General features: G+C 51.0%; 1 protein-coding gene across 1 annotated transcript in view; it reads left to right on the top strand.

Moving 5' to 3' along the window:
* Nucleotides 1-14,000, top strand: part of TNN (tenascin N) — a gene marked incomplete at both ends in the record, with an annotated part of 55,368 nt that overhangs the window by 35,135 nt on the left and 6,233 nt on the right. Inside the window, 6 exons of the mRNA XM_080698353.1 lie at nucleotides 12-275; nucleotides 2,899-3,029; nucleotides 3,975-4,107; nucleotides 4,743-4,894; nucleotides 10,663-10,759; nucleotides 11,911-12,078. Coding sequence (XP_080554479.1) covers nucleotides 12-275; nucleotides 2,899-3,029; nucleotides 3,975-4,107; nucleotides 4,743-4,894; nucleotides 10,663-10,759; nucleotides 11,911-12,078 — 945 coding nt within the window. The remainder of the gene's footprint in view (nucleotides 1-11; nucleotides 276-2,898; nucleotides 3,030-3,974; nucleotides 4,108-4,742; nucleotides 4,895-10,662; nucleotides 10,760-11,910; nucleotides 12,079-14,000) is intronic.

Below are 14,000 nucleotides of genomic sequence, written 5' to 3'. Positions count from 1 at the left end.
TTTTTTTAAAGAAATTGACAGCCCCAAAAATCTGGTGGCCACCCGGGTGACCGAGAACACGGCCACCATCTCCTGGGACCCAGTGAGAGCCAACATCGACAAGTACATGGTGCGCTACACGTCTGCGGACGGAGAGAGCAGGGAGGTGCCCGTGGGAAAGGACAAGAGCAGCACCGTGCTGACGGGCCTGCGGCCGGGCGTGGAGTACACCGTCCACGTGTGGGCCCAGAAGGGGGCCCGCGAGAGCAAGAAGGCCGACACCCAGGCCCTGACAGGTACTGTGAGGGCCAGGTCGGGGACCCTGACCCTTGTCACAGCTGGAGGGGGAGCAGCGAGGCGCTGCTTCAGCTCAGGGCACGCTCCAGAGCTCTTCCTTCTTTTCCTTCCTGAGGCAGCACTCTGACCCTTCAGGTGAGAGGTAGGTGCGTAGACCACGCGGCCTTACGGTTGTGCCAAGTGTCGCCTCCTTTGGCCTGACCGCTCAGCCCAGCTGTCGAGCTCCCTGCCCTGGGACTGGAACGTGGAAGGGCCACCACTCCAGTTGGGAGGAGAGGGAGGCAGGACTTGGGTTCCCTCTTCCACAGAGGGTGGTAGGAAGCCTCTTCCTACCATGCCGACGCCAGCGCCCGTCCCAGGCGCCGGGCTGTGTGTTTGGTGGTGTGCCTGGCGTTGCTTCTCTCTCACCTGGGCCTCCTGGACTCCGGCCTCGGAGGGACCTGGAGGTCTGTGGACCCTTCCGGTCCGTTCACATCCTCCATGGTCAAGTATTCCAACCGGGGCCACCAGAGGTAGTGGTGCCTGAGATTCCGTCATGATTTGTGTTAGTTAAAATTGGGCAGCAATTGTAAGCCCCAAACTAGTATGTGTGTTTAGTAAAAGCTTTCCAATGAAATAAAGCTCTGTGGAAAAACAAACAAACAAACAAACTAAAATAACAACAAGCACTCTTTCCTATCCCAGACTTCCTGGTGCTCCTTCTGGCTCTGCAGAGGTGACCGGAAACCAGGGTCTCCCTTCCTCCTTCACCTCTTCCTCTCTCCAGCCTCCTCTATTTCTCTCTCCTTCTCTCTCTTTTTCCCTTCAGTGTCTTTTCCTTCTTTATCTTCTCTTTTCTTTGCTGCTCCTACTTATTTGTTTGTTTGTTTTCTGGTACTGTGGGTGAAACCCAGGGTATTTCTATCTCTGAGCTATACCCCCAGCCCTATTTTTCATTCTTTATTTTGAAGCAGGGTCTCACTATTGCAGAGGGCCTCACTAAGTAGCTGAGGCTGGCCACGAACCTGCAATCCTCCTGTCTCAGCCTCCCAAGTACTGAGATTATAAGCATACACCACCACACCCGACTCTATGTATGTATGTATGTATGTATGTATGTATGTATGCATTTTGTGGTATTGGGGATTGAACCCAGGGGCATTCGACCTCTGAGCTACAACTCCAAAGCCCCATTTTTTATTCTTTATTTTGAAATAGGGTCTCACTAAGTTGCAGAGGGCTTCACCAAGTAGCTGAGGCTGACCAGGAACCCATAATCCTCCTGTCTCAGCCTCCCAAGTACTGGGATTATTTATTTATTTATTTATTTATTTATTTATTTATTTATTTATTACTAGAGACTGAACCCAGGGCATTCTACCTGAGATATACCCCCAGCTCTATTTTATTTATTTATTTTGAAATAGGATCTAAGTTGCTGAGGCTATCCTTGAACCTGTAGTCCACCTGTCTCAGCCTCCCAAGGACTGGGATTATTGGTATGCACAACCTCTGCCTGGCTAAGGTTGTATTTTGTTAAATAGCTACATGTATGGCCTTAGATATATACTCAGTACAGTAAGAGGGTAGGGCAGGACAGAAAAGTATGAGAAAGAAGAAGGCGGGCAGGCAGGCGGGTAGGTTGGGGTGGCGGAGGATAGAGGTTGGAGGAAGGGAGGGGTAGTCACAAGTTTTCTTGTACACACTTCCCCACCTGAAAGGCAGAGGGATGCATGAGCGTATGGATTTACACTACAGACCAGTTAAACTAAAACTCAGCAGAAATATTAACCACCGGCTTAATAACTAGTCAGACCACTCATTTTTTCTTAATTAAATAAGATATGAATGGAAATTTCCAAGAAACAGTTTCATAAAAGGCGATTTTAATTTAGAAACTCCCCAAAAGACATCTCCAGGCTATTTTCTACCCAGTAGCATTTCAGCTGAGGACCAAATGGCAGTATTTTAATGGAAATCAGACAGCTGTTGTTTTGAGTTAGGTTGTTTTGACAAATTTTGAATTTCTGGAATATCAGCTTGGTTTGATTTTCTAAAGTATAACATCTGGCATGGATCTGATTCTAACCACCACACAGAAAACCTGACTGTCCTTTCAAAATCAAAGCCAAGCTGTAACTCTTTACTATCTTAGCCTAGTTTCTGCTGCCTCTTTAACAGCTCCCCCTTCTACCTGGTCATGGATTTGAGATGTCTGTCTTGGTTCCCTTCATGTTTCTATGAAAGAGGAAGGTGATAATATCCTCGTTGTCTTCTAAAATGGGAAAAGCAAGGCGCACAGGTGTTTACCCGTAATCCCAGTACTTGGAATCCCATTCCTGGTAACACACAGACACAGACACAGACACAGACACAGAAATATGACTTTACCAGATCCCCTTCCTCTGGGCCCTCCCCTAGCACCCTCTCTCTTCCTTAATCCTTATCCTCTGTGGGTCTGTGATTTTGGAAACAAGGATCAGGAAGGGCCCGTGACAAGGAAGGACAGCACTTAACCACCTGCTCAAAGGCAGGAAGAGAAATAGGGGCTCTGTAGGGAGGGGATATAAATGCGTAGTTCACAGACCGCCTTGCCTCGGTCGTATCATAGGAATAACCGCTACCTGACTTTTTACCTTACAGAAATTGACCCTCCCAAAAACTTCCGCCCATTTGGTGTCACGCATTCTGGTGGGGTGCTGACCTGGATGCCCCCTGCTGCCCAGATCGATGGCTATATCCTCACCTACCAACTGCCCAACGGCACGCTGAAGGTACTGGGCCGCCCTCGTCCTTTCTCTTGGTGCCTCTTGTTTGCAGCCTATCTGTGGAGCCGCCCGAGCGCTGGCCAGATGGTGACGTGCCGATCAGTCAGTGGTCCGTATTGACCGCCAGCTCTGTGTGAGGGTTAGTGGTAAGCACAGTCATTTGTGAGCACCACAGTCTCACTGTAAGGACTGACGGCCTCAGTGTTCCCAGCTGACCTCCACATTGCGGTTGGCTGCACACCTACCATACTGTTGCCTGTATTGTCGGTCTTCCCCAGTGAACGCAGAGTCAGAGAAGGCAGGGAACTTTTGTCCATTTTGTCTATCGTTGTATCTAACGTACTTACAATAGAGCTTAGCACGTGGTAGGTGCTCAATAAATATTTCTGGAATGAATCGATTCGCCTCTATTTCAAGGGTAATACTCCCCCACCTCTTGAATCTGAATGCCAGCTAATTTACAAAACATGTCCCAGTGGAAAACTCTCATGGCAAGAAGAAAGAAATGAGGAAGGAACAGGGAAGGGCGCTTTGTCAGTTATTGCAAGGGATGCTTAGGACAGCTCTGCTAAGAGAGTATTCCTGTGCTTATAGAGGAGGTAAGGTAGGTTCACAAGGACTTACTGAACTGTCAACCATTCCTGCCCCTCGCGTCTCTTTTTAACCTCTCCTCGGCCTGGCCGTGCACCTTTTGCCACTAGCTGCACTGCCATCAGCAATGTCTGTGTATCTGAAGCAGAAGTCCTGTGGCCCGTGCTCTTGACGAGCCGTGCCCGGTGCTGGCTGCCCTCCCACTGCAGCTCGCTCTCCATGGCAGCTGGGCCTCTGGGGTTCTGGGCTGCCACCGAGCCCTCGGGAGCTCTGAGCAGCTGCACAGGAGTGCTGTTGACACTGGGGTCCTGGGGGCCGTAGGGTGAACTCCTGATTGCCTACTGTCTCTTTGTTTGGTAGGAGGTGGAGCTTCGGAGAGGTGACCAGAGGTTTGAGCTGCAGGGCCTGGAGCAAGGTATCACCTACCCTGCCTCCTTGGTGGCCTTCAAGGGCGATCGCAGGAGCAGGAGTGTGTCCACCACCCTCTCCACAGGTAACATGGAATCCTGTCCCCTGGAACACAGGCAGTGAGGGACAAAACAGAGAGGCTGGGGGAGCCGGTGGATACAGAGTTAGGGGTTTCTTTCAGCACGGGAACATGAGAATACAGTTATGGGTTTCAAAAAAAAACCCCATCCCCCAGAGGAGACACTGAAGAGAAGGGTTATTTTGGGGGAAAGTTGCACTGGGCAGAGGGTGGTAGGAATTTAACCTTAAAGTGTATTTGCAGCCAAACATGGTAGTGCATACGTGTAATCCCAGTACTTGGGAGGCTAAGATAGGAGGATCACAGGTTTAAGACCAGCCTCAGCGATTTCCTGAGCCTCTCCACAATCAACTGAGACCTATTTCAAGACAAAAAGGAGGAAGGCCTGGGGGCAGCTCAGAGGTAGAAGGCCCTGGGGTTCAATCTCCAAGATCAAGAAAAAACCAAAAAGTGTATTTGCAGAGCTTGATGGGATTGGAGTGAGGAGTAAAATAAGATGAAAATGAAGAGTTGGAAGAAGCAAAATAGTAGGAGGTTGTGAAATGAAGTCTGAGTGAAATACACTGCCTTCCAAAGGGAAGGACCTGTCCCCTCCTCTTTGCCCATCTTCTAACAACGCCGCCCCTCTGCTTGGCTTCCAGTGGACGCCCGTTTCCCTCACCCCTCCGACTGCAGCCAGGTCCAGCAGAACAGCAACGCGGCCAGTGGCCTCTACACCATCTACCTGAACGGGGACGCGAGCCGGCCCATGGAGGTGTACTGCGACATGGACACTGACGGAGGCGGCTGGATCGTGAGTCCCGGAGCCTGGGAGACGCACGCGCTGCTGGGCCTCCACCCGCAGAGAGGGCTTGGGCGCTCGTGTCTGTGGGAGGGAGGAACCTGGTGGCCAAGAGATGCCAACACACTGTAAGGGTGAGCTTATTACTTAATACCCACTCTCCAGCAGGCGTGGTAAAACTAGGTTGTGGCTGTGTATCATGTGATCTTGTCAAGATCTAATAATGCCCTCTAGGTGCGTATTTTCTGTATACTAACATTATCCCTGTTATTATTTGCATGAGCAAGGCCTCATGCATGCTAAGCAAGGACTCAGCCACTGAACTACGTCCCCAGTCCATGTCACCTATACTCTTCAAAGCACCTTCGTAAACATGGCCCTCACACAGCAGCTTTAGAGCGAGTGGGAGGGATTATTATTCCTATTTTACCAATGGGGAAATTGAGGCCCACAGAGAAAAGCGCTTTGGCTGAGTCACACAAGTCAATGACAGCACTGGGACTAGATTTCAGGACTCCAGGTTTTCCTAACTCATTGGTTTTCCCAGTGGGTCAACTCAGGCCATCCAAGATGGAAATGCCCAGCCCTTTTGGGGACTCAGTCCTCCGCACTGGGGCCTCTGGTCCAGGTTCTGCACCCTGGCTCTGCAGGATAGCCTGCAGGGGGTTTGATTTAAAAGACCAAGACCTAAAATGCTCTCAAATCATCCCTCTTCTGTGTAGAGGTTCTGTTTTCTTGGGCCATTATCTGCTTAAACCACACAGCAGCTTCTGTGGCCACACACCTGATTGAAAGATGCTGAGCTGCCTTGATGGAGGTCACCTGCTCCTTCAACCTTCCCTCCCTCTGCTCCCTGTGCTTGTACTGATGGAGGTCCTCGCTGCCCCACGCTGGCACACCGTGTGCTGGCTCTCACTGTGCCTTTGCAGCCCAGTGTGGCAGCCCTGCATGATCTCTTGGTGCCCACACTGAGTTCCTTTCCACATTCACTCAGGGGCCTGGGAAACCAGACGCCTGAGCCGCCCTGGGCAAATCGCTATCATCTGATGAGCAGCGATGGAGATAACTTATTATCTGCAAGGTGGCTTCGGATGAGGGACTTCCAATTGATTTGTAAAGTAGCGAGCAGAATGGGTGGAGGGGCTTCCGCCCCGCAAGCCCACAGGGCTGCGCCTATGCTCTTCATCAGCACCATTATTGCTCTAGGCACCCCGTCCCTTCAGGCCCAAAGCCCAGTCTCCTGCCATTGCGCCTGGAATTGACCAACGGCAGGATGTTTGTACTGTCTAGTGTGGCTTCTTGAAGGCAAAGCTCACATAGGGAAGATGTTCCTCTAGGGCAACCTTTAGAAAAAGATCTGTCAGTCTGTCTGCATGGGAAGCCCGTGAATTATGGCACGGATATTTACCTACTGGGGGCCAGGTACAGTGTTATGCACTCAAAATCTAGCTGTGAACGAATCGGACTAAAACCTTTGCTCTCAAGGAACTGGCTTTGCTGTCTCTTGCCCATGCAAAGGCCCCAGGCTCAAACACAGAGTCAGTTCCAGAAAAACTGAAACCAGCTTGTGTTCTAACCAACACCTACCCCACCCCATCCCAAGTCTTGTTTTCTGATCAGGCTCCCGGAGGTGTAACGGCTCAACTGAGACTGTACAGAATTCTCCTCAAAGCCACATGATCTGGAAAAGGTGTGGAGTCCTGAAGGCTTCGCCATCACATATTTTCCTGACAATTTATACATTTTGGGAGCTTTGAGAGCCTTCTGTCACTGAAGGTCAACCTATAGTACCTTGATTCTTTTGAGTTTTTAAAAGCCTTTTTTTTTGGTGGTACTAGGGGTAGAACCCAGAGGCTTTCTACCTTCAGGCTATACTCCCAGACCTATTTTATATTTTATTTGGAAACAGGGTCTCACTAAGTTGCTGAGAGCCTCACTAAGTAGTTGAGGCTGGCTTTGAACCTGTGCGATCCTCCTGTCTCAGCCTCCCAAGCGCAGGAATTACAAGCGTGCGCCACCACGCCCGGCTTTAAAAGCCTTTTAAGAAAATTCTTCCCTATCATGGAAAGCAGGAACCCACTTTGATGGACAGTGTGACCAAGGCTGCTGGTCTGAGGCTGGAAGGCACATCGGGGAATACTTGGAAATCTCAAGTGTTTCTATCTTTGTCTGCCATCTTGGAAGCCTTAAGGACTGCGTTAGAGGCTCTTCCCACAGGCATTTAAGTGTCGTTTTGGCTTTTTCTATTTTTATTGTGGTTTAGTCATTTAAGACATTGAGTAACCTCTCAAGTGCAATGAGGACTTTGGTGTGTGGGACCAGACAGAGATTTCTTCCCCCTTGAGGCTGATTTGTGGCTCCCCAGTAGCTCATTACAGAGTGATTCTGTCTCAATGTTTTCATCTCTGGGAATGGACCAGATTCTGAGTCACTCTATTCAGGCTGCCTGATCAAGACGTATAAACGACCCTACTGGGTCAGTTCATTGGAACTGAATAAAATGCAAACTTACATTTATTGAGTTAGAATAATAACTTGTTACTACCTACATGTACCGGGCTCTGGGCTAAGTAAGTATTTTATATCTACTGTGATTAACGACTTTGCTGAAGGCTGAATTGAAACCGTGGCAGAAGGGCTATGAGCCTCTTGATCTGACAGTTTAGTAAACTGGAGCTGGTCAGGGTGAACTAACTTGCCCAAGGACACAGAGAGTAATTGCGGAGCTGGTCTGAATGATGAACGAGGAGCAGCGAACCAGCTTCCGGGCCAAGCTGGAGCCTCATTGGACACACGCATCAGCTGGAAAGCCCCGTTTAGCTCGGCACTGTCTTCCTTGATGGGGTGCAGACCAAGTGCCTCTGCAGTGCACCTGTCCTTAGCAGGCCAGGGTGGGACTGAAGCTGACAGTGTAGTGGGAGTGGGATTTGACACAATTAGCTTGGAAGCCACCTTGGGACCGTATCCATCCTAGAAGTCCACTGACCATGGTACAGTGAGTCCCAGGTGTTGGCACAGGCATTTGGAGGGAAACAATCAGATCCTCCATGTCTTAAGAACGCTATTTGGGAAATAGGTTCAGTGGAGTCCGTGTGTTCAACCTCCCTGGCTAAAAGATGAGGAGGTTGATGTATGTGCCTTGCCTCAGCCCCTGAATAACTAGCTGTATGACTACCGCTACTGGTTTTTTTGGTCTTTTATATCTATAATCTGTTTTTTCTTTTTCTTCTTGGTGGTGCTAAGGATTAAACTAGTGCTTGCATGTGCTAGGCAAGCACTCCACCACTGAGCTACATCCCCAGCTCTTGGACTTTCACATCTCTAAAATAACATCATCTATACTCTCCCCAGAGCCAGACTCAGTAGGTGCTCGATAAAGGATTGTTAGGGACCAGGCGGGGGGTGCACGCCTATAATCCCAGTACCAGGGAGGCTGAACCAGGAGGATGGCAGGTTCAAGGCAACTTAGTTGACTTTTAGCAGCTTAGCAAGACTCTATTTCTGAATGAAAAATAAAATAGGGCGGGGGCTGTAGCTTGGAGGTAGAATGCCTCTGGGTTCAGCCCCCAGTACCAAAAATTAAAAAAAAAAAAGGAAAAGAAAGATTATTATGTACGTGTGTGAATGTGGGAGCCAAGAAAAGAGCAGGGTGGCTTTCACAAGCGGACACTTGAGGACAGAAGAAAGCAAGCAACCTCGTCAGCACGTGCAGTTGGGCTGCGATCGCTCCTAGATTCTGTTCAGCGTCTTCCCACTCCTAAGCCATGTCCGGAGGACACATGGGGTCTCACTCCGTCTTCCTGACAGCTGTGTGGGAGCCTCTTCTGCCCCAATTCTATCCCAGTTTTGCAATGAGCTGGCCGAGGGTCAGAACAGAAGTACTGACTCGGCACCCTCGGCATGCCAGGACTCTGGGCCTGGGACTTTTCCTCCCTGCTGGGCGCTGTAGTTCAGCACCCCAGGGGCTAGCAAACCTGGACTGGACAAGGTGACCTCATCTTGTAGGGTAACCTGCCCTTCTCTCCCTCCAGGACTCTTTCCAGAGAAAATTGTAGAGAATAAATTCAGAAGTTCACCTCAGCAAATCCACATAAGGTGCTCAACTTCCAGGCACCTACTGTGAAGCCCAGGGTGGGGCCCAGGCGGGGAGGGAGGAAATCTGATTTTGTGCTGGGGCTTCTGCATTTGAATGGATATGCAGAAAAATGGGTGGAGAGAAAGAGGCCCTTCTGGCCTCTGGCCTAGTCCCTTCCCGGGTTAGCTGGCCTGCCCCTGAGTTTGGCTGACAGTGCCAGTGGAATTATTTGTATTATTGATTCCAACAGTGCGCACGGGTGTGTTTAGTTTTCGGGTACTTTTCAAGTTTACTTCTTAGGAAAGAATCCGGTGGACTCTGACAGGAGCTGCCTTCCTTCTCCAAGCAGAGGACTTTTTTGTTAAGAAAGCACCCTACCCTAAGACATAGCGGCCAGCTCTTCTCACTTCTCACGCAGCGTTCCAGCTGGGCTTCTGCCCTGATCTCACTAACACAGACCTCGCTCTACACCCACCAGCAGTCCCGTGTCAGTCCCACCGGCAGAGCTGGCCTCCTGTTCTTTCATCCCTCTTCAATACTTGACACTATTGACTGTTGTTTCTCGTTGTGGCTTTTGTGATTCTACATCTTTTTTTAGTTTTCTTTCTACAGCCCTTGTTGTTTCTTGTCTCTCCTTAACGAACTCGTCCCTCCCTGGGTGGCCGTCACACATGGAGGTGCTCAAGGCTCCATCCAGGACATTTCTTTTCTCAGTTGTACGTGACCTTATCTTTCCCATGACCTCACCCCCCCCCCCCCCAGCTGTCTGTATTCACTAGGATGGAACTGGTTATCCTACAGTACGAGCCAACCCCAAATCCCAGTGACCTCGCACTGGAGCGTCGTTGCTCCTGTGTGCAATGTTTTCTGTAGGTCTGGCAGTTGCTTCTAAGTGGTGACTCAGGGATTCAGGCTGCCCTCTCAACCTGTGGTCTCCACCGTGGACCCTGGCCCCTGGCCATGGGGGAGAACATGGAGGGCCCCGCCTACTCTCCTGTGCTCCCCGTTCACAGCCTTTTGGATAGACAGAGTCACAAGGCTCCAAGTTAGCTGCAAGGGAAGCAGAGCAGGGAAGTGTTCCTGTGTTCCAGTGAGGGGAAAAGGAAGTGAGGTTTGTTGAACCCTTGGCATTGTCTCACACACAGGCCCACCTGCAGAGCCCAGCCTGGACCTCTCTTTAGAAGCTGAGCCCTTGCATCCACCTGCTTATGTGGCATCTTCATCCCCCAGGATGCCTCGGCGGTAACTCACACCCTGTACCCAAACGAGCTCATGAGCCACTCACCCAAACTGTTGTCTCAGCTGGGCATAATGGTGCACGCCTATTATTCCAGTACTTGGAGACTGAGGACAGGAGGATCACAGGTTTGAGGCCAGCCTCAGCAACTTAGCTATACTTTGTTTTAAAAAAATAGGGCTGGGGATATAACTAAGAGGTGGACTGCCCTTGGGTTCAGCCCCTTGTTATCGTGTGCACACACACACATAGATATATGTAGATATAGATACAGCTATAGATAGATAAATAAGAATGCCCTTTCTAAAAATTAAAGAAAGATGTGTTCCTTGAGGAAATCAGGGCACTTGTGGGGTCATCATCTTCCATCTTCCACCTTGGAAATACAGACACTGCTCCCTGCCTCTTGGCCACACCGTGCCCTGCGTCAGGATGATACACCTGTCTCCCACCTGTGTCCCTTCTCAGGTCTTCCAGCGGCGGAACACTGGGCAGCTGGATTTCTTCAAGCGTTGGCGGAGCTACGTGGAAGGCTTTGGCGACCCCATGAAGGAGTTCTGGCTTGGTCTGCTCTCTGAGAACCGGGAGGGCGGGGTCATCGGGATAGCTTCCCCCTTGGCAAGCTGGCCGGGCAGGGAGAGGTCCAAGTGACAGGAAGAGTGCCGGCGGGGCCGCGTCCATGGAAAGGCTCTTGAGTGGCCTTCTGGACTTGAGAAGAGGCAGATGCCCAGGGAAGCTTTCATGCTAGATGTAAGCCCTGCAGGATCTGCAGGGAGGTTGAGTTTATTGCAAACCACAGCTGATTAGTTGGGATCCTGGTCTCTTACTGGGAAGCCTGTCTAGTAGTCCCTGAAATTCAGCTGGCAACACCAGGCGTTATAATTGTATTTTTCAGCTCCGGGGATCAAACTTAGGGCCTTGCACACACTAGGCAAGTTCTTTACCACTGAGCTACGTCCCCAGCCCTGGGACCAGGCATTATGGGTGTTTTTTTTTCTCTTTCTCCCTGCTCTCTTCTGGAGCAGATATTCAAAGAGGGTAGAGTAGCCAAAAGCTTCAACTGGGAAATGTAAAATTTAAAAAATTCATTACCTGGGAGCGCTGGGCATGGTGGCGCACGCTTGTAATCCCTGGGCTTGAGAGGTGGAGACAGGAGGATCGCACAGGTTCGAAGCCAGCCGTGCTGGCTTAAGAGACCCTGTTTCCAAATAAAAGTATAAAAAATAGGTCTGGGAGTGTAGCCCAGAGGTAGAAGGGCTTCAAGAACCCCAGTACCACCAAATAAAATAAAATAAATTAAAAATCATAACCTGTATAATCCATGTCTGACAGAGCTGATGTTTGTGCTTTGGTTGGTACAAACCCTTCAGAGATGAGAGATGAGTAGCTACCTACTCTTCTCCTCGATGAGACAAATGGACGACAGAGCTGCCTCTGTTTTAGAGAGATGGTACCAACGGGCAGACTAGTCCCTGACTACTCCACCCCCAACACACTCACTCTCCCCTTTCATAGACGTCTAGCAGGACTGTGCCCAAGAAATGACAGGGTGATAAAACTAGCCTCCCCACCCCAATCAGAGAGTGTTAGGCAGGCCCCCGATTAGGAGAGAAGATACAGGAAAAGGAGACTTGGGATCTGAGATTCTCAGAGGCAGGTGGTGAGGTGTCCCACACATGGGTCGACTGGTTATTGGATTCTCCTTCTGTGTCTTAGGCCTTGACAAGCTACACAATCTCACCATGGGCACTCCTACCCGCTACGAGGTGAGGGTGGACCTACAGACCTTTAATGAGTCTGCCTATGCCGTGTATGATTTCTTCCAAGTCGCCTCCAGCAAGGAGCGGTACAAGCTGACGGTTGGGAAGTACAGAGGCACCGCAGGTAAGGAGGGGCCGGGAGCAGCGAGGAGCAGGTGAGGGGCCGTGGCTCTGCGGCCCCTGGTTGGCCATGCGCTGTGGGTCAGGGCTGTGGAGTATCGTCCTACAAAGGTGAGCTGCCTTCACTGATACCTGAACTCTTCTCCCCGGGCGAGCAGTGGTGCAAGGCATCCTGGACCTTCACAACATCAGAACAATCCTCCGTGTACCTCCAGTTCTGGCTGTTGTGAGTTAGCTGATGAGACCAGCCTTCCTGAGCCATTCCGGGGTGCTTTCCACCTTTCCCTAGCCTTTAGCAGCGTGGCTATTGTCTTTGCACAGCAGTGTGTGTGTCTGTTATTATTTAAGCATTTCTTGGCACTGTATGTATACATAAAAACAGGAAAAGGAAAGTGCTGATCTGGCCAATGAGAAGCAGGGGCTCGTTGGTGTAGCACAGCTGTGAAGACAGAGGAGCAGCTCGGCCGCACGTGCCCGGAGTCTGCAGCCCCACTAGCTGCTCCTTGGATCTCAGCCAGTTGGTGGCATGTGAAGTTGGACAAGGGCACCGCCAGGAATGCGACTGGAGGGCTGGACTCACAGCGGGAAGGTTCTAAGTGGGGAGGCTTGGCGATTGCTTTAACACAAGTATTTACAAATCGACGTGGCTTTTAAACAGGGCGGTCTGCTCTTCGGCCTTTGCTCCTTGCTGCCCTCGGCGTGCCTGTGTCGGGATGTGTAAGCAGCCGCGTCAGCGGACCACATGAGACGTGGTCCCTCTCCAGGCTCGCGTGCACAGAGAGGAGTAAAGGCAGAAGGCAGCTTTTGTAGAGAGCCAGCCAGGCAGTCAGGAAAATGGAGAGGTGAGGGGCGGAGACCGTGCTCATGGGATGGCAAGGACCGGAGGGCACTTCCTGGAGGACGGTGTCTGGCAACAGCTCTGGCAGAGGCCAGGGAAGCCTCAGCCTTTCTGTTTTAGGCTGAAGACTCCCATTCCGGCATGCGCCTGTGATTGCAGTACTTGGGAGGCTGAGACAGGAGAGTTGCGGGTTTGAGGTCAGCCGCAGCAACTCAGCAAAGCCCTCAGTGACTTAAGAGACCCTACTTTAAAATAAAAAAGGCTGGTGTCTAGCTGGGAGATAGAACACCCCAGGGTTCAGTCCCTAGTGCCACAAGAAAAATCAAAAGACAAACACCAAAAATGAAAAGCAGAGTCCCAGTCCTCCCAGGCTCCATCCACAGGATCTCTCCCTGACAAGGTGTCAAGTCGGGAGGCGTTTCCATGGGACCCTGTGTCCTGGGCCCCTGAGACCCAGTGCCTCCAGGCTGGGAGCTACTCAGACCCGCCCCCCCCCCCCCCCCCCGCCTCCACCATGCCATCTGCCTATTTAACATCATCTAGTAAATGAACTGATGCTGAAGGGAGCTGAGCGAAGGGAGTCGGCACATCCTCCGGGTGATGGGATTCTCCGCCCAGGTACTCCATGCGCATTTTAGCTGTGATTAGGGGATCCCTCTGTTCCGGGGATGCTCAGGCTGCAGTGCCTGAGGATGCGTTTCTTAATAGGAAGCCTTGGGACACCTCCCAACCGCTCAGCATTGAGGTGGTGAGCTGGTCTTCCCGCGTGGACTGTCATTCCTGCTTTTAAATTTGCATTACAGGGCCAGGATCAGTGGACTTTTAGCTTCCTTCAGGTATGCTGATTGGTCCGCTGGGGAAGACTTTAAAATTTAGGAGGCTTCTGGCTTCTCACGTCCTAAGGGATGAGGCAGGTTTTCAAATGGAAGGCAAACACTTTGATATCTCCGTCCTGCCCCAGCTCTCCCAGCCTCTAACTTCATTAGAGCTCGATTAGAACTGGGAGATGTGCAGCAGACAGAGGTATGCGGTGGAAGGCTCGTGCCCGCCCCAGGCCGCCCGGTGGGCCTGGGACCCTTCATTCTCCA

This window comes from Muscardinus avellanarius, assembly GCF_963383645.1.
Source record: "Muscardinus avellanarius genome assembly, chromosome: 7".
Classification (NCBI taxonomy): Eukaryota; Metazoa; Chordata; class Mammalia; order Rodentia; family Gliridae; genus Muscardinus; species Muscardinus avellanarius.
Note: the sequence above shows the minus strand (reverse complement) of the source record. Positions and strands in the feature narration are given on the sequence as shown.